This window comes from Corythoichthys intestinalis, chromosome 12 (genome assembly GCF_030265065.1).
Source record: "Corythoichthys intestinalis isolate RoL2023-P3 chromosome 12, ASM3026506v1, whole genome shotgun sequence".
Lineage (NCBI taxonomy): Eukaryota > Metazoa > Chordata > Actinopteri > Syngnathiformes > Syngnathidae > Corythoichthys > Corythoichthys intestinalis.
This window is the reverse complement of record NC_080406.1, coordinates 30,832,370-30,853,565: the sequence shown is the minus strand read 5'-3', so window position 1 is coordinate 30,853,565 and position 21,196 is coordinate 30,832,370. Positions and strand designations below refer to the sequence as shown.

The 21,196-nt window shown below is 39.6% G+C and overlaps 1 protein-coding gene across 1 annotated transcript in view; it reads right to left on the bottom strand.

The window, feature by feature from the left end:
- Nucleotides 1-1,234: 1,234 nt before the first annotated feature.
- Nucleotides 1,235-21,196, bottom strand: part of xpo4 (exportin 4) — a 63,101-nt gene continuing 43,139 nt past the window's right edge. The window contains exons 16-24 of the mRNA XM_057853125.1: nucleotides 20,987-21,161; nucleotides 12,616-12,822; nucleotides 12,457-12,543; nucleotides 12,199-12,379; nucleotides 11,040-11,161; nucleotides 10,828-10,958; nucleotides 10,619-10,736; nucleotides 10,461-10,553; nucleotides 1,235-2,402 (exon numbers count right to left, since the gene is read on the bottom strand). Coding sequence (XP_057709108.1) covers nucleotides 2,205-2,402; nucleotides 10,461-10,553; nucleotides 10,619-10,736; nucleotides 10,828-10,958; nucleotides 11,040-11,161; nucleotides 12,199-12,379; nucleotides 12,457-12,543; nucleotides 12,616-12,822; nucleotides 20,987-21,161 — 1,312 coding nt within the window. The 3' untranslated portion in view covers nucleotides 1,235-2,204. The remainder of the gene's footprint in view (nucleotides 2,403-10,460; nucleotides 10,554-10,618; nucleotides 10,737-10,827; nucleotides 10,959-11,039; nucleotides 11,162-12,198; nucleotides 12,380-12,456; nucleotides 12,544-12,615; nucleotides 12,823-20,986; nucleotides 21,162-21,196) is intronic.

Below are 21,196 nucleotides of genomic sequence, written 5' to 3'. Positions count from 1 at the left end.
TGAATTCGGTGTTTTGCCGAAAAAATGGCCGACTTTGGCACCACGCCCAGGTCAGACCCGTGAATGAAAACACACCATTTTAGAAACTTCAGATCTCATATGTCTCCTGAACAGTCTCACCAATTTTGAAGATGATCCAACTAACTCCCTCGGCGAAAAGGTCTAAAATGTGCACCCTGTAAATCGATAAAAATTTCATATTCGATCCAAAGTAACCGATTTCCTGTTGGGTTTGGAATACGGGTGCCAATGCTTTTTTGAAGCGGTTTTAGACAAGGTATAGACTCCCCAAATTTCATTGCTCTACGCTGACAAACCCTAATGTTATAGGCCAATTTTAAAATTTCAAGGGGGCGCCACTGAGCCATTTTGTTACATTTTTTTGCAACGTTGTTAAATTATCGAAATTTACAATTTTCCGCACGTATGTGCAAATTTTGGTGACTTTTCGCGCATGTTCAGGCCTCCAAATTGGCCGTTTTCATTTGCCCTGGAAAAAAATAAAATAAAAAATAATCCTTTGCAAAACAATAGGGCCTTCGCACGCCTAGTGCTCGGGCCCTAATTATCCCATTAAGCAATGCATTGAACGAGGCATTAGAAGCTGATTCTTGTGCTCGCGATAGCAGAATTCTATCTCCACTATCGGTTCATTGAATATTTAATGGCTAATTACTGTCGAATGGTAACTTTACTATCGATACAGCTGTATCTCTCGCCTGTAAAACCGGATATCCGGTCGTATCGGTTTATCATTCTCAAATTTAGTTAAAACACGAAAAACATTTTAAAACCTGAAACTGTCCAGATTGAAAGCTGTGATATGCCCTCTACTGGCTAATCCCTAAATTACAGAAAAATCAAAATCAGAGATTATTTTTTTGGTATAAAAGTGAATAAACAAAAATTGGGCTGCAAGGATCGATATGTATACGTGCTTACATTATAAATACAAAATTTAATTGAGATCAATCCTTAAATGGCGGAGGAAAATATAAAAAGGGATAATGTACCTACTAGCAACAACATAACTTGACAGACCTTCAGCCTATAAATAATACTTGTAAAAACATTGATTTTACAGTAAAATCTGAAAACACAGAATGTGAAACCCATCACATAATGTACTAATCACATAATCTTAATTTATTCTTGCAATACTGTAATTTAACAAAAAAAATGTAGTGGCAATACAAAACTTAAAAGACAACAATTAAAATGCAAGGTGGAAGACTTGAATGAAAGAGACAAGATTTATTATACAATCCAATTTTATGTACAATTTAAAACATGGTCAACACACACAGGAAGGCTGTTAAAGCGTCTCTGCACCTTACGTATCTTTTGAGGTTGTGTTGCTTTAGAAAAATACTCGTCCCGATCCAGCCCGTCAACTTTTCTTCTCGAGTTGAACTCATGCAGAAAAAGTTCACCTGCTCGCGTATATAAAAAATTCAGTCGGACGTATCGTGTGGTTCCTTAAACAGAAGAAAAATGTCCAAGGCTTGCAGACGGGGATGTCCGCATCCGCGTGCTTTCTCGCTGCTCCACAACCGGACAACCTTTGTTGTCGTGGCGACCCGTGATGCAAGGCACCCACACACATTTTTACTACACACAAAGGCACTCTGGAGAGATTTGGAGAAGTTTATGTGACTCTACTATGTACGTGCTTGTATCTTTTAGTGTGGTTGTCTCTAAGTGCCGTTGACAGTGATAGACATCGAATCCATTGTTTTAGCGCCATTGACGGCGATAGACGTCCAATCTATTTGGTAAATCAGTGGCAAAATGTTAGTCATTTTTAAAGCAACTACGGATCATCTATCACCATCAATGGCATCCAGTGGGTTAAGAATGTGTGTATTTTGGCGCAAGTGTTTGAGTGCGTGTACGTGTGTGACTATATAGTACACACTGTAAGCATATCAACTTATTTAGTGTGTATATCCAAATGTGTGTACATTCTTTAAACATAATGGTCCTTTAACAAGTTCAAAGGCATTCAACATGTCACACTGAGGGAGAAAACAAAAATCTTTGTCACCTTCCAATTACACAGTTTGTTGTGTACGTGTGTGGTTTCAGCAGCTTTGCCTGGTAGTCGAGTGACCTCCCAGCTGTCCGTTCGTCCGCATCACAGTTCAGCGGGTCGCCGTGATAAGCGTCCTGACTCTTTACCCATAATTCACAGCGGACGTCAGTTACTTGACGCAGAGCAGGCCGCCCACGTTGGCCACAAAGTCGTCCAGGCTCTTGAGGAAAGCCATCTTTTGCTTGCGCTCCATGGCGGGTGGCGTGCTACTGGCTGTCAGCGTGTTGAAGGCGGCCACCAGACGCCCGTAGATGACCGCGTCGCGCTGCGACGACAGCAGTGATTCCACTAAATCCGAGTACTCCGCCTGGATGTGCAACAAAACCATACTTCACACAACTGTACCTGTACTTAATCGGCGTACTTACCAGTAATTTTACTGATTAAATAAAGTTTGCTTTCACAATCAATACTTTGCCAAAAGTATGGGGACCATGTCACATTTTGAGAGTACTGTATCATAATACTTGTCAATGATATAGATAGCAGCAGCTTATCCAGCCAAAAATATTGACTGTACTGTGATACTTGACAAATGATATTGTTAATTTAAGGATTCTTAGCAAATAATATTCAAATCAGAACAACTGGCTTATGATATAAATTGTAAGCATTGTAGTGATGTTAATCGATTGACTTGAGTAATTTAATTTTGGAAAAAAAGCTTTGAATTAAATTTTGCTGCTTCTAGAATTCGTTTCATTAGAGTTGCATTGCAATGGTTTGTTTCGAAAGTGTTTGCATATAGTTTTTTTTTTTTTTTTTTTTTGGGTGGATACACGGCCCTCCAGTGGCAACAATGAATATAACATAACTTGTCTCACGGCTGAATTCTCCTGCTCCCCTGTTAAGGCCAACATAAGGTTGTAAGTTTTTGTTTGAGCTAATGTTTTTTTATGCTAAACCTGGGCGATATGAGAAAAACTTATCGCGATAAATGTTTTTTTTTCTGATTTTTGCCCCTGAGCGAAAGTTGACAAAACCATACGCTGCTTTAACCAATCTTTAGTGCCAGAACGAAGATGCATGCATGGTGACAAACTACTACAGCATTTCACAAATATGAGTAATGTTGCACAAAGTTAATAAAATGCAGAACATTGCACAAAATCTGAGGTAGACATGTAATAAATAAATAATCAATCAATCAATCAATCAATCAAAATTTATTTATATAGCCCTTTACAAAACCCGAAAGGCCCTCAAAGTGCTTTACAACAAAACATGGCTCAAGATAAATAAAAGGCAGGAAAATATTATACAATGACATTTTAAAAAATAAAATAAAACAAAGAGCGCATCGCAATAACATTCCAGCAAGTAAAACAATAAAACCGATAAAATCGAAAAAACATTAAAAAAGCCCTTAAGCTAATAAAACCAGGCTATCCTAATCTTTGTAAAAGGCGAGTCTAAAAAGGTGTGTTTTTAGCCGAGACTTAAAAAGACCTACATCCGTGGTGGTGCGGATTTCGGGGGGAAGGCTGTTCCACAGCCCGGGGGCAGCAACTGCAAAGGATCGGTCTCCCCACTGTTTAAGTTTTGACCTTGGAACATCTAAAAGAAGCTGGCCGGTCGAGCGAAGAGTCCTGCCAGAGTTACGAAAAGTTAAAATTTCCGATAGATAAGATGGAGCCTGGCCGTTAATAGAATTAAAAACAAACAGTAAAAGTTTGAAATCAATTCTAAAATGGACTGGAAGCCAGTGGAGTGATGATAGCATGGGGGTAATATGCTCACGTCTAGGTGTACCTGTTAAAAATCGAGCAGCAGCATTTTGAACAAGTTGCAGCCGAGAGATCGAGGACTTGGGTAGGCCAACATAAAGTGCATTGCAGTAGTCCAGCCTTGAACTTATAAAAGCGTGAATTGCTTTTTCAAGGTCATGCCGACTAAGAAAAGGCTTCACTTTGGCTAAGAGACGAAGCTGGAAAAAACTTGCTCTTACAACGGAACTAATCTGTTTTTCAAAGTTAAGCCTGCTATCGAATATCACTCCGAGATTTTTAACGTGTGTCTTAAAAATGTCAGCCGGAGCGCCAGAGTTGGGCTCAAGGGCTTTCATCATGGAAGGTGTGCCAGAAGTAATAAATTCAGTTTTGCTCTCGTTAAGGTGTAAAAAGTTTTGTGCAAGCCACTGCTTCACATCAGATATGCACCCTATCAATTTAGCAAGAGCAGTTTTTTTGTTAGGTCTCAGGGGCAGATAAAGCTGCAGGTCATCAGCATATAACCATAAATAAAAAATAATTAACATTCAGCAACATGATTAAATATTTTGTGCATGAAGTCTTAAGGTATCTGGCAATGTCAACAAAATAGACAAGAGAAAATGTTCGGTTTAAAAAAATGACAAACAAACAAGGCAGCCATTGCTTTAAAAGTTACAGGCCAGAAAAATCAGGCTTTAATAATGTTCCCTCCTGTACTGAATACCCTCTAAAAGCTAGCGTTGATGTTGCGTCAGCACCTTCTGGTGGTCAGAAGGTAGAATTACAGTCTAAATCAATTGACTTTTATCGAACCTTTTTATTATTTCTGTTGACAAAAATTATTTGACAATAATTATTCTCGTTTTATCGCCCAGGGTTAGTTTATGCATTCGTAATTTAGTTTAGGAGTATATTTTGACTTTTTTGTGGGAATGTGTGTTTGAGCAATTTGTTAAGTGCTTAGTTTAAAAAAAAAGAATTAGCATTTTATAGCATTTAAGCTAGCGGACTTTTGCTATGCAAATTAGCCAATTTTTCTTTTGTTGTACTAGGATCATCATTTATTATGTCTATTTTTTTTTTTAAATACATTTTTTGCTCTTGTGAAATAAAAGTGCAATTCTGCATAGATTAAAGAAGCACTCAGGAATTTTATTTTGTATTCGCATTTAATGCTCTTTAGAACGTGCAATCTTAGCAAGCCCCAAAAAGTATTGTTGCAAGCATAAACACTTGTTTCTTTTGTTTAACATCTAAAATTTACTGTGCAAGGCATTAAATGTTGGTAATCCGATTATTTGATTATTCAAACGAATTGATCGATAGATTCATCGATTACTTAAATAATCGATAGCCGAAACAGTTGCAAATCATATGATGGTATCACAATGCACAGCCAATTATCAAGTCAACTCTAATTAACTAGATTACTTTTTTTATTGAGTGCAAACCCAAATTTTTAGTCAAACAATACTGGTTCAATACTATGCTTAGTATCACAAGAGAAATTATCCAGTGCGGCGTGGGTCAGTGGTGGAGTAGTCGTTTACCAACCCAGAGGTCGTGGGTTCAATTCACCCTGGTGACCTCGTCTAAGGCTAGTTTCATACTGCAGGTCTTAATGCACAATTCCGATTTTTTGTCATCTTTTTTTTGGGCGTGCCTGTTCGAGCTGCCTTTGTCCATTGAGCCCGTTCAAGTATTCAGCATGCACACTAATTCGCAGTCCGACACGCGCCGAGCAGACTGACCCCGCATGCGCAGAAGCATCAAAACAAATGACTACACATGCTGGCATTATGTCATTTCAGGGTGATCATAGTTTGATTTCCAAAAAAGAAAAAAAGAGGACCCAAATAACAGACATTAATAATCCCCATTCAGTCTTATATTTAAAGTGCCTGTGACACGAAAAAGCATGTTTATTTCATAATACACGCGGTATTTTATGCCCCTGAATGATATGGGCCGCTAGAATGTGTGTGGAAGGCATCGCTATTTTTATTTAGTTTTTTTAATCCCGCGCCATGAAAATGAGTGACTTCCGGCTTCGGTCTTGCATTGAGGAGGAGGGCGCTGTGACGTGTACGGTAGAAGACCTCCTCTTCACGCTACAGTGTACTGTTGTGTATGAGGACGAAGGATTCAGCTGATTTTGCGGATTAATACGTTTATTTTTCGCATCCCGCCAGCCAAACGGCTGCAGAAAAATCATTCTGTATGAGGGAGAGGCGTATGCGCCTTTTTGGAGTTTCAAAAGGTTCCCATTCACCGTGGATATTTACTGTGGGACCATTGGACTTACGAAGAAGTGAGTAAATATCTTGTTTTGTATTATGTCAAATACGAATACAGCGATTACAAAGTAAACACTACAAACTTCCTTTAAATGAAGGACTACTTACGTTTGATCATTGATAGGCATGTAAAAAGCTCATTAGCAGCAGCACGTTAGCTGCACAACAACTCCAGCCACCCTCCTCCGGGGAACGAACTGTAAATTGCTCTCCGCCGGGCGGTTTGCCGATCCGCAAACACAATCGACAGCCGGGTCGTCATGTCAAATAATCCAGGATAGTTATGTGTGATTTTCCGCTTCGAAGACTTTGAAACATCACTCGGTTCCGGTTAGCATGTCGGCTAGCTGATACGCCTTCTGGTTTGTTTACATTCTCCGAAGCCGGGGAATGGAAATGACATATGTCCGATTTAGGTGTCATAAAATATCGTTCGGGAGGTGCGACAGTAACGGTGAAGTCGACAGTTTTGACCATTATGGAGTAATTTTGCCATGTCGTCCTGAATAAATGCATTTTTATTATTTCATATTCCATTCAGCACAAGACTGTTATTTGTCATGACCATGCCATTTATTTAGCAGTTGGGGAAAATACTTGGATAAAAAGAATATCCTGTAAAAATATTGAAGTAAAGCAGTGCTTCTCAATTATTTTCTGTCACGCCCCCCCAAGGAAGACGTAAATGTTTCGCGCCCCCCCAAACTCTCTGCCGCCACTGTAAATAGTATCATTTGTCTATAAAATTACTATTATAAATACGCATCTGCCTAACATTGTGTCCTTTTTTTCTAATAAAGAAAAAAAGTAACATAGATCAACTTATAATAAAGTATAACTTTATTATAAACATTGTTTTGTTTGTAACAGAGAAGACTTGATGTGCATCAATTTGCCTGAATTTAAAAAAAAAAATTCACATCCAAACTAAAAAATACACTCAAGGTACATTTTTGACCATTTGATACAGAAAAATAAAATGTAATAAAATCAGTAAATAATACCAAATTAAAATTGATTAGAAACATTCACTCATGAGGACAATGTGCCAAAAAATTTGACCGAAAAAACAAATCTGAATAAAAGGGGGGGGAAAAGTGTCCTTGGACAGGACAGTTTTTATTTTTGCTGCTCACAGTATTTACCTCCTTTGCAATGATGTGGAGTTATTTTTCAATTAGCATGCTAACAATGCTTACTGATATAACACTGACAAAGCAGGACGATTGTCGGCAATATACGGCACGTTTTCACTGAAAAAATCAAGCGGCTTAACAATGATTGATTTGGCTTCTTGCTGTCTGCTATAATTATTTTTAGACACAGTAAACAGTGGTCTTTCATCATCACCCACTGTATTAAAAGTCAAAGCTAAAAGGCAAACGGTACGAAAAAAGCGCATTCACGGCGCCCGAGGTAGAACCGTAGGTGAGGGCAGTCGTCGTGACGATCCCAAGCCGAAAATGGCACTTCTCGGGCGGCGACGTGAGAACCGGACAAGACAGTGGGTCGCTGCGTGAGTGAGTCCGGTCGGAAAACTGCTTTCGAAAACGGCGGTGGCACACTGCTCTTCATATCTGTTGTCTGTGTGTGCTGAGTGCTCTTCCTTAGTTCAAAAATACTGCGCGCACTCTGAAAATGAGAGCGCCACTGCCACCTACTGAGTGGATGTGCAAGTACACTTTATTCCAGTACGGCAAAAAAAAAAAAAAAAAAAAAAAAAAAAAAAAAAAAACACATAAAACATGTTCCCCGAGGTCACATGCGCCCCCCCTGGCATTGCTCTGCGCCCCCCCAGGGGGGCGCGCCCCACTATTTGAGAAGTACTGAAGTAAAGAGACAGAAACAATGACATTTTGCCGCTCTCTTCGTCGCGTTTTCCTTGTTCTGAATAATTCCCCCTCAATGGGCTGAATAGTAAAACCGATGAGCCCAGTCTACCGCTGACGTCATCCACCTGTTGGGGACGCTAAAGCCCTATAATGGTAGACGTGGCTAACCGGCAGATTAAAAAACTAATTTCTCGTCATCTGTGCTTTGCTAAATTGTTGTATATAGTCGAATCGTCTCAAAATATGATTATAATTCACATAATAATGCCATTTAAGACTTTTTTTCTCGTGTCATATGCTCTTTAAAGTTTATATGGATTGATATAACGCATGCACGCACAAAAGCTGTACGCGTGTGCGTCAGTTTGCCCCGACTCGGCCATGCAAGCAATACTGAAATATTGCTCATTTGGCACACAGAAACAATATTGAGCCTTAACAGGCTCATTCTTTTCTTCATTTTATTTTTTTATGTCTGTGGTCAAGCCTGTGTCCTGCGTAAAAGCGGAGTTCAAGGTTGGCGCTAATGCTAATGCACAACTACATACCTGGCTGCTGCTCTCACTCTTTGCGGACGTAATTGCTGCATGAATTCCGATTTGGGAGACTTGACAGTTCAGACCGCCACTACATTCTGGAAAAATGTGGCCCAGATCGGATTTAAACCACATACGAAAGTGACCCAGATCAGATTTGAAATGGTCCCATTCAGACAGTCAAGTTAATGCCTTACTCGAGTCGGGAAAAACACGAAAAAATCGGAATCGTGCATTAAGACCTGCAATCTGAACTAGGGCTGCAGCTATCGATTATTTTAGTAGTCAATTAATCGATGAACTAGTTAGTTCGAATAATCGAGTAATCGGACAAGGAACATTAAAATACCAGAGCTGAGCCTCAAACGGTATAAAAAAAAAAAAAATGAGGATCTATGTACTAAAAAAGAACAATTGGCTAATTTACATAGCAAAAGTCTGCTAGCTTAAATGCTATAAAATGCTAGTTTTTTTTACAATGCTCTTGACATATGGTTTAGACACATATTCCCACAAAAAATGGCAAAATATACAGTGGGGCAAATAAGTATTTAGTCAACCACTAATTGTGCAAGTTCTCCCAATTGAAAATTTTAGAGAGGCCTGTATTTGTCAGCATGGGTAAACCTCAACCATGAGAGATAGAATGTGGAAAAAAAAACAGAAAATCATATTGTTTGATTTTTAAAGAATTTATTTGCAAATCAGGGTGGAAAATAAGTATTTGGTCAATACCAAAAGTTCACCTCAATACTTTGTTATGTACCCTTTGTACATAACATGTACAAACTTTTTGGGAAAAACACAGGTTCTCGTGTTTGGAGGAAAAAGAATACTGAATTGCACCATACCCACTGTGAAACATGGGGGTGGAAACATCATGCTTTGGGGCTGTTTTTCTGCAAAGGGACCAGGATGACTGATTTGTGTAAAGGAAAGAATGAATGGGGCCATGTATCGAGAGATTTTGAGTGGAAAAATCTCCTTTCATCAGCAAGGGCATTGAAGATGAGATGTGGCTGGGTCTTTCAGCATGACAATGATCCTAAACACACAGCCAGGGCAACAAAGGAGTGGCTTCGTTAGAAGCATTTCAAGGTCCTGGAGTGGCCTAGCCAGTCTCCAGAAAATCTGTGGAGGGAGTTGAAAGTCCGTGTTGCCCAACGACAGCCACAAAACATCACTGCTCTAGAGGAGATCTGCATGGAGGAATCGGCCAAAATACCAGCAACAGTGTGTGAAAAGCTTGTGAAGAGTTACAGAAAACGTTTGGCCTCCGTTATTGCCAACAAAGGGTACATAACAAAGTATTGAGATGAACTTTTGGTATTGACCAAATACTTATTTTCCACCATGATTTGCAAATAAATTCTTTAAAAATCAAACAATGTGATTTTCTGTTTTTTTGTTCCATATTCTGTCTCTCATGGTTGAGGTTTACCCATGTTGACAATTAAAGGCCTCTCTAATATTTTTAAGTGGGAGAACTTGCACAATCAGTGGTTGACTAAATACTTATTTGCCCCACTGTACCTCTAAACTAATTTACGAATCAATGCATTAAAAAACATGGGCTCAAACAAAAACTTAGCTTACGTTAGTCTTAACAGGGAGCAGTTGGATTCAGCCATGTGAAATGAGGCAGACCAGAGGGCAGTGTATCCACCTTAATCAATAAAACGAAATGCAAACACTTTCCAAATAAACCATTAGCACCCCACTTTAAACGAATATTCGAAGCAACAAAATTTAATTTGAATATTTTTTTCTAAACGAATACTCGAGTTAATCGATTAATCGTTGCAGCACTAGTCTGAACCTAGCCTTAGTGTCCTTGGGCAAGATACTGTACCCCCAAGTCTCTACTGGTGCTGCGTCACGAGTAGGTCAATGAGGACATCATGTCAAAGCGATTTGAAGGCCTTAAAGGTGAAAAGGCGCTATACAAGGGCAATTCAAATTTAATGATAGTGGTCCAAGAACCTAACCTGATGTAAACAGACGAGCGTGTAAAGCGCTTCTCCCGCCGCCACTGTGATCTCAGTGTTGTGTTTCTGCAGCACCAACATGTCGAACACCAGCTGCAACAAACGATGAACATTAACAACTGCACTGACGCATAATTTTCAACTGAGTGCCCGCATACCTTCAGGAAGTGTCGCGTAGCCAAGAAAAGGGGCGTGTCCTTCTCCTGGTTTTTGGCACACTGCTCGGCCAATGGTGACAGAGCTTCCAAACACAGCTGACTGACCTCCGAACCCATACTGAACGAGTACGTTAAGTATTAGCGTTGTATCATATCGTATCGTATGGGACAACACAAAAGCAGAAACGGCCGTCAAGTGAGGAGGATACGAAGTCATGCCGAGCTCCAGCGAGAACATAAGGCTCTTGAAAAGCTCCTCGGGCAACTGCGGAATCTTCTCGGGGAAGATCTCGCAGATGAACGTGATGAGTTTGTAGTACTGGTTGCACAAAGACGGGAACTGTGAAAAACAAGCGGTGAAGGACGAAAAGTTTAGCCGGCTGGGAGGAAAGACGATCAAGTAAGACAAAATATACGACACCTTAAGAAGATCCTGAGACATAAGTGGAAGGACGATGTTGATGCCGTACAGGACCACGTCGGCGGCCGACACCGGCCGAGTGGACGTCGGCGTGCCTTGCTCTTGGCTGCGGAAAACATCGTCTGGAAAAAGCGGACGCGGGTGATCCACGAGGTTAAAAAAACAAAAATCTTCCCAGTAAACCTGAACGATATATCGTTTGAACATCGCCATCGCGATGTGCGCGTGCGCGATAGTCCCATCACAAGCACGTGCGATAGTTTTTATTTTTTTTAATCCACATACGCCTTGCTTTCTGCTCTGCGCACAGCCTCACACCCTCACTCTCCCAGCCCTTTGTTCCTCTCAGTCACTGTGGCACTTGCTTATTAAAGTTAACGATGGCTTTGATCTGGTCAAAGAAGCGGGGCAGCAATCTGTCAATCATCGTTTAACTTGTTAAACAGTTTCTGCAAGGAAGCCGCGGTGGAATGAATGTGTGTGTGTGTGTGTGTGTGTGTGCGTGCGTGTGGAGACGTTGGAGACATATAAATGCCAGAAGTGATCACGAGGAGTTTGAAATTTCTCCATGTCACTCCAAGGGTCACAGCTAAGGTAGATAAACAGAAGTATTTAATAAAGCCAAGCATTTATCTAATACAGTACTTTATTCTTGTTAAAAAATGATTTGGTTGGACAGTTATGTTTAAAACTGATCATAATTATGACATTTGAAGTGCTTGAAAACCATTTATATATATACATTTTTTAAATCACTGTGGGGGGAAAAGTGAGAAAAAAACATGTCTTATATGTATCTCTTTCCAATGCTAAATCTGAATAAATAAATTGAGCACAAAAAACACACACCAAAAAAAAAAAAAAAAAAGGGGGGTGGGGGGGCTGCGCTACTTCGCGGTTTTTCACTTATCGCAGCGGGTTCTGGTCCCCATTAACCGCGAAAAACGAGGGATCACTGTACACTGTCGTGATGGTGAGTCATCCAAAGTCTTTCCAAACAGCTATTCAAGTCATCTAGTGAAAATTTATTTTAAAAAATATTTTTTTTTAACATCGAAATATAATATTGCAATATATCGCAAACCCCCAAAAAATTGCAACAATAGTTTTTTCCAATATCGTGCAGGCCTACTTCCCAAAGACAGAAAGAGGGGCGCACCTGTGTCACTGAAGTCGATGAACTCTTTGGACAGCAGGTTGATGAGCAGCTCCATGATGAGCAGCAGGTCCTGGTATTGGTCTTCCTCAGCCGCGGCGTCGCTGCGCTTTCTGCTCTGGTTGTTCTTGGAGTAAACCTGCAGCAGCGTCAGGCACGCCTCGTACAGCTTCATGGACTTGTTCTGCGCACATGATGCGGCGTTGGGTTATTTGGAGCACTCGGATACACTCCTTTTTGGTGTTGCGCCGAGTAACTAACCTCTCCCAGGTAGCAGATCTGCTTATGGGCCACTTCCACGAAGACTTCAATGATGAGGTTGATGGTCTCTGGCGTGTTACTGTACACCTGAGATGCGCGCATAGAGATGATAAGGACTTGAGAAGGGGATCCCACTGACGGACGGACGGACAGACCGACCTCCATGAGTCCGATGCAGCTGGTCAAAAAGTCCATGAGGAAGGAGAAGAGCGAGGCCACGTTGTCGATCTGGGTAGCCTCGGCGATGCCGCAAAGTGCCTCCAGTGTGGCCACGATCTCCTGCTTGACCGCCTCCTCCTGGCTCATCTGAGCAAAGTTCTCCTGGTTGATGAGGTTGAGGAAGCGCTGCTGCAGAGGGTGCAGCACCTGAACCACACAAAGACAAAATGACAGCACCATGTGGTTAACATCACAATCAAGAGGATAACGACAACAGGATTGTAACTTCAATCTTAAAAGTTAAAAAGCAATAAAATACAATGGACATAAAATGCCAAATAATAAATACACATTACATGTATAAATTTCTTCAAACTTTTGGGGAAAAAAAATAAAAATAAAATACAACTTTTTAAAAAAAGGAAAAATTGCTCTGAAATGTAAAACAAATTCTAAACAGAATATATTTTTAACACATTTTTTAAAAAATGGGGGGGGGGGGGGGGGTTGATTTACAATAAGCGATAGACACAAAGAAATTATAAAAAAAAAAATTAAATGGAAATATGAAGACAAACCAATGACAAATTGAAAAAAGACAAAAAATACGTTGACTTTTTAAAATTTCTTAAAAACTAAAATAACAATAATTGAATGCACTTTAGAATTGGAAAAAATACAGAAAAAAAAAGAACTAAATTTGCCTAACCATATAAAAGCATGGTAAATGGTATGTTAAAAGTCTAAGTAAAAAATTTTTTTTTAACTGTTTAGGAAGAAAATACATATATAAAAAATAATTAAAGAATGATTATGTTACAAAGAACACTCAATAAAAAGACAAAATCCAAATACTGTGAATTTGAAATATAAAGTGAACCAAATAACCAGTACACTTTTTGATAAACATGACGAAATCAAAACAAAATAGCTGGAAAATGTTAAATAAAGTGATAAACAAATTCAAAATAAACTTTGACCGCCCAGCTCTCTCTACTGGCTAACTTGGAACCTGCAAGCAACAATGAACCACAATTGATCATAAATATAATAAATCAGCCCTAAATGACAGAATATCCCAAATATGGCTCTGATGATCAATGCGTATATATGCCTCGAATATACCAACCAGATGACATTTTAATCTGTCTGCAAATAACGGAGGAGTTATGGAGGTAGAGTTGTGTCTTTATTATTCAATCAAAAAAAAAGTTGCTTCAATCAAAATCTATATTTTCAATCAAAAGAAAAGTCACTTCAATTAAAAAAAAAAAAAAATTGTTTGAATGCAAAAATACATTTGAAACTCAAAAAATGCATATGAAAAGTATTTTTCTTTGATTGAATTTTTTTTTTGGATTGAAACAACTTTTTCGATTGAAGTACCGGTAATGTAGTTTTGTGTTTGGGCCACATTTTGGCTAAGACATTTGTGTCTTTTTAATTCAATCAAAAAATAAGTTGATTCAAACCAAAAAAAAAATATTTTCAAAAGAAAAATCACTTCAATCAAAAAAAAAAAAAAAATTCAATCCTAGAAAAGAAGTTTTTCAATGCGAAAAAATATTTGAGACTCAGAAGTTTGCATTTGAAAACTTAATTTTTCATTGAAACTGTTTTCTTTGATTGAAGCAATCTTTTTTGTGTCTGAGCCATATTGTGGGTAGGACATTTGTGTCTAAATCATTCAATCCCAGAAAAAGTTGCGTCAAAAAAAAAAAAAAAAAAAAAAAAAAAAAAAACTATTTTCAATCAAAGAAAAAAAATAATTTTCCAAAATAAAATTCCCCTTCCCTAATATATATATACATACATACAGTACCATATTGTTCGGACTATAAGTCGCACCTGAGTGTAAGCCGCACCAGCCTAAAAATGCGCAATGAAGAGGGAAAAAAAAAAAACATAAGTTGCATCGGAGTAGAAGCTGCATTTTTGGGGGAAATTTACTTGATAAAATCAAACACAGAGAACAGATATGTCATCTTGAAAGGCAATTTAAAATAAAAACTACAATAGAGAAAAACATGCTGAATAAGTGTACAGTAGGAGTGGGAACCTCAGGGCACCTCACGATACGATACGATTCGCGATACAAGGCTCACGATAACGATTATATCACGATACAGCGATTATCGATATATTGGTCAGAAATTGGATACATGAAATTCTTCGATACAACTGTTGAAACGGAAAAAAAAAAAAAAAAAAGATTTGAAAATAGAAAAAATACTGTTTAAGTCATTTATTAAACAGTGACACCTTTTCTGTGCAACATTGCTGTAAAATGTAAATCTACTGCAAATTGTGCCCCTGCACATATTGAGGAAACCAACCACGACCACTGATATCGCTTGGAGAGATCATGATGAATGGCACCCTTAATTTCTTTAAAGTTTTAAATCTTTAGAAAAATAAATGAATAAAAAGTGCCGTAGGTGTCAGCAGTTGAGCTTGGAGTGGGGCAATGATAAAATTGGTGGGTCTTTTCTTCGTATATGACCTGGTTGCTTGGTTTGAGCACTTCCGCTATCTGCTTCAGCATTTAAGATGTCAGACTTGCTCAGTCACAGTCTTCCTCACCTTAAAAACAACAAAATAAAACAAAAATTATTAGCTACTTCATAGCGTTTGAGTTGAAATCCTGATTTTTTGTGTGTGTTGGAAGTATTGAATTTAAAAAAAATATGAATTGAATGTACAGAAATTAAAAAATCAATAATTACCTATTTTTAATATGTTGGCTACATTAATTATCATGCACATCACTTTATATATCTTGGAACCTATTCAAACCATTTTTATAGCTTATTGTATCAAAATGACAGTAATAATAGTTTGTGTAGTAAACTAGATGGAAATTGGTTCTCAAATAAATCGGTAAATTCATGTGGGCTTGTTCGATATTCATTTTCATCCAGTTTAGGGTCCTGGTTTATTTTATATCATTCAACACCAAATGTCATCAAAATAATATATGTAAATTAAAAAGTCAATTACATTGCAAAACTTTCTTACCTCAAGTGATGAAAGCGAAGCTCACAAACTCCAGTGTCCACTACGTCACCAGCTCCCAGTGAAACTTATTTTTCTTAGACAATTCTTGCATACAGCAAAGTCCTTGTTCACCTTACTTCCTTTCTTGTTGGTGTAAAATCTAAAGTGTGTCCCCATGTGTGATTTGTAGCAATATTTTTCTCATTTTTTCCTCCACCGTTCTCACGTAGCTTTTTTATTTTTTCAACCCACTTGGAGCTTCTTCTCTAGACAACTTGTGCGCACTTTACCCTCACCGCCACTCCCGAGCGCCCCTAGTGGACCGCCAAGGGATTGCTCAACAAACATTGAGCAGTTTACAGCATCCATACTCCATTGTATGGCCAATATGTTAAATAAAAGTATCGATCCTTGGCGGGAGCATATCGATAACCCATCGGGTTGCAAAATATCGCGATATATCGCCGTATCGAGATATTGTCACACTCTTAGTGTACAGTATGATAATGTTACATGATGCATGAACAACGAAATGCGAATGTGGCAGGTATGTTAACATAACATAGATATTAAAAGTTATTCAGGTAACTATAGAAAAAGAACATGCTAACAAGTTTACCAAACCATCAGTGTCACTCCAAAACACCAAAATAACATGTGAAATGATATAATAATGTGTTAATAATTTCACACTTAAGTCGCTCCAGAGTATAAGTCGCACCACCAGCCAAACTATGAAAAAAACTGCGACATAGTCCGAAAAATACGGTATTTAAAAAAAAAAAAAAAAATGTATTTGATTTTTTTTTTTTAATTGAAGTGCTGCTTTTTTTGAAAAGCAAAAAGTTTTGAACTCATTTTTTTAAGTGCAAAAAATTTTGAAGGCACTTTTTTTCGAAGTGGAAAAAGTTATGAAGGCACTTTTTTTTTTTAAATGAATCATTTTGACAAAAAAAATCGAACTTCGCCGCTACTTCAGACATGTTTGAGTGACAAGTGACTACGCTATTGGCGTAAGCCATATAGGCATGATGAAGAAAGAATAATGGCCACCACTTGTCGGGCCCCAGCCAGCCGTCAGCTCGAGCCCAAGCTGGAAATTGTGCACCTAAGGCAGATGACTTCGATGCGAGGCAGCGCTTCTATGATCCGAGAGGAGAGCCTGCTGCCTGATGTGATTCAACACGGGAAACTTCACCCGCTGCACTGACGTGACCGCTGGCAATCGGAGCCCAGCCGGAGTGTCGGGGCACACTGGTGGGACCACGATATCACATCCCCGGCCGGTCGCTGCGTCGCGGAAGTGACGGGGCTATTACTTCCCGCCCCAGCACGGAGGCTGGTGGGGTGTAAGTGAGTAAGTGAGTGGACGGCCGGCGAGTCACCGGCGTCCGTGCAGGTAGCCCCATCGCTTTAGCTTTGAATGAGTGACAGCCGGCCTCCGCGCCGGGGTAGCCCCGTCGCTTCTTCGTATCGTCGCGGGCACTCTAGTGAGATCCCCATGTCACACCCCGTCGCGATTGAAGTGATTTTTCTTTTGAAAATATATTTGTTTTTTGTTTGAAGCAACTTATTTTTTGATTGAATAATAAACCTTATTGGGAAATTATATCTAATATAATTGATGACGTTAGTGGTGGATGAAGTACTCTTTATTTTTTACTTCTAAGAATAAAATTACTCAAGTAAAAATACAAATACCTGCTATAAAATGTACAAGTAAAAATTAAAAGTATTTTACTCATTACTTTTGTAATGTGTAATGCAGGCGACAATTTGAAAAGAAGTGCAGGAAAAAGTACAGATACGTGCTGTAAATTGTACTCAAGTAAATAGTGATGCTTTGTACTCAAGTAAAGTACAGATACACAAAAATGTACATAAGTACAGTAACGAAGTAGTTTTACTTCGTTATATTCCACCACTGGATGACATGACATAAAATTAACATTCCATGAAATCAGCACTGTCCCATCTTTAGTCGGATTGTTTAAATAATCAAGATTGATTGTGTATGGGCACCTCACAATTTCGAGATTGTTGGTTCAATCCCGGCGCTGGCCTCCCTGTGTGGAGTTTGCATGTTCTCCCCTGCCTGCGTCATTTTTCTCCGGGTAGTCCGGTTTGCTCCCACATCCCAAAAACACGCATGGTAGGCAGATTGAACACTTCAAGTTGTTCGTAGATGTGAGTGTGTGCGTGAATGGTTGTTTATCTCATTGCATTGGCAACAAGTTCAGGGTGTACCCTGCCTCCTGGTTGCTGTTAGCTGGGATAGGCTCCAGCACCCTCGCGAGAGGCTCAGAAGATGAATGAATAATTGTGTATGTAGCATAGCTTCAATAAGTCGCTTGGCTTTGTTTGCATTGCACACGCAAGCAGACGATGAGTTGAAGATGCTCGCCGCACCCGTTCCCCTCCGACCCGACGCGGCAGCTGCAAAAGCCGGCAGCTGCAGACTCCCCTCGGTAATTACATGAGGCTTTACGCCCCCTTTTTTACTACCGTCGGCCGATTAGGACAAAAGACCTCCAGGATGCCGACGAAGATCGAGTTCTCTTCCCTGGAGGCGGATTACGGAGCGCATCCGTCAGTCTGCAAGGGTTTAGAGGACGGGACATGTTTGATACTTCGAGTTGCTGACGGGGCATGGCGCGCTCATTGGTCCGTTCACAATAGCCACCGGGGAGCGAGAAATAAACACAATTCCGACATCTTTGGGGGGTCAACCTATCAATAGGGCTAACGCCTAATATTAGATAGGGACAATGTAGGCAAGTAATGCAATAGGAGAAGGCTTGTGAGTGCTGGGGGCAAATTTTAGCTTCATAATACATATAAAAAAGATGCACAATATCTACTCAATGGAATTACGGCAACAAATTAGAAGCAGTGGAATAATTAAATGGCAAAGTTTCGGCTTTTTTGGGGTCTAAAAACATGCACATTTGCCGCCATCGTAAAGTTAAGGTGCAGGGCCGGTGTGGGACTCATTTTCAGCCCGGGAATTTCATGCCTTAGACGGGCCCACTATATATTATTTAAAATACGGATGTCCCGATCGCATGTTATGGCACCTGCGTCCGAGTCACCCAATTTTGAGAATAAAGAGTCCGATCAGATACCGAAAAAAGTTCCAAACTTCTTACAGTACTTCCTCGTCCTCTTTTTCTGGGAACGTTGAAGAGGATAAAATGTGTATATTTTTGTTTGTTTTTTGGAAATACCATTGTATTTCTGATTTTGTTACTTTTTAGCTCTTAAAAAATATGTAAGTGTACTGCCCAAAACAAAGTTTTTGTGCAATAACCATCTGCTAGCTAACTCCTAGCTGTCCTCCAATAAAACACACGGCTTGGTCTTTTCTTGTTTTTCTATGAAGTAATTTAAGTTTGTGAAACTGTAACAAAGAAACATGTATGCATTACACGCAACTGCACAATAGACGCCGGTATTCAAATACCATTGAGACGCCACACTTCACTTGAGCTACAAGCTATAAGTATAGGTGAGCTTCAATACAACAGGACTTAACAAATTTTGTTCATTTAACTTTTCCCCTTATACACACACAGATATAAGTAAAATTAGACCTCACGATACGATATGCGATACAAAGCTCACGATAACGATTATCTGACGATATGGTGATACAACGATTATCGATACATTGGTCAGGAAATCATTCAAGGATATATCCTACAAACAACTAATAAACAGAAAAACAAGCCTCTGCTGTGAATTGAAATGAGTTTATCACTAGTAGACGTCCATCCATTTGAATTGGGAGGGTGGCAGCGAATGAACCAATCTGCCATCCCTCCATCTTCAAACGGATTGAACATTTATGGGCGTCAGTGGCAGCCAATGCCAGGCAATGAGGTCATTTTGGGCCATTTAAGGTCATTTCCCTGTTGATTTTCAGTTACCGTCTGTTGATTTAGGGGTATTTTATGGGTCACTTCCTGTCTATTTTGAGTTACATAACAGGAAGTGACCTGGGAATCACTCAAATGAATAGGCAGTGACTCAAACTCAACAGGAAATGACCTGTAAATGCCCTAAAATGAACAGCGAGTGACCTGTAAATGCTCTTAAAAACGGACAGAATGACTGTGAATGCTCTGGTTTCGAATGAACGAACGTTCCCAGTCTATAATGAACAGCAAGTGACTTGTAAAATGTAAATGCCCTGAAAATCAGAAAACGTAGTATATGTATGTAGCATATGGACTACGTGTCCCATGATCATCCTGGGCTCACGCAGCCAATGGCATGGGACATGGGGGGATCTAACCTAGTACATCTAGGTTGCTGTTTTATGATAACGAGTGTGAGGTGCGCGAGTGTTTTCGGCGCATTAAAAAAGTTGACCTACACCGCAGAGTTACTGCACATATGCAGCATATGACAACGTAATTGATATTCTCATATTCACTCACTGAAAATTGCAATCTTACCTGCCTGCTCTGTACCTGTGAGGAGCTACAAGCCAGTTTCCACAGTTACGTGTTGTTATATCACCCGGTGCAAATTACATTCCTGTCGTTTGAGGCCGCAAGCTCCTTGAATTAAAAAAAAAAAAATCGCTATTTTTGCACATTTTTCAGTTTCTTTTAAGAGTACTTTTCTCTTTGTAATTCTTATTTTTTCGGCCCCCTTGCTCTTTTTATCCAGGATTCGTGCCCCGAGCTAGTGGCTAATATGGCTCAAACAGACTCCGATTAGCAGGGAGAGCTGCATGTTTTATTTTTCGCCCGAACACGTCAGGATGCCTTTTTTTTTTCTAAAGACGTCCCACAGGGACAGCGGTAACAGCATGTAAGTAATACTCACTGTCATGAATAAATACCAAACAAAAAAATATATTCGTATTAACGGGCCCGTCCACCGGGACTCGTCCCAATTAGCCTTTTCGGGCCTGTTTACGTGTGAAATCAAAAGAGACTGTCGCGTGAATTTCTGGAACATTGCGAGGTTGGAATGATGAGAAACGGTCAAAGCGTGAGGGCCGTCCAGTGTGCTGAAAAAGTGAACGGGAAAAAAATTCCAATATTCTATGTGGGGAACTTTGCAAAGCAAGGCTCCCCACAATTAGAATTTACTTTATACTAAACAGTTAAATTCATTTAATTTGATATTATCGAATGATCGCTGCTAGCCCCTCCCCATCCAAATAGTTTTGACGTCTATCTCAGTCAATGGCAACCAATAGGTTAATTCATGAAATAAAATTAAAGCTGTTTTGAGCAGAAGTAAGGTTGCTGTTGCGCTGCCTTAGTCTTTTAAATGCTCTTGTTCCAAAATTACTGTGTGGTAAATGTAAAAACAGTTTATTTCTTCAATGGCAGCTTATGATTTAAAAAGAAGTTACCTCAGCCCAGTACTGTTGCTTGGTGTCAGCATCCATTTGCGCGAAGCCCCCCAGCACAAGAGCCTTCATGAGGGTCCTCTGCACCGAGCTGGACAGCAAGTGCAGCGGTGGGGTGCGTCCTGCGAACTGCTTGGCCAGGTTCCACCAGCTCTCGCACTGCACCACCATGTTGGCTCTGCGGGGAGGCACGTGTCAGTAACGGCACCGTCT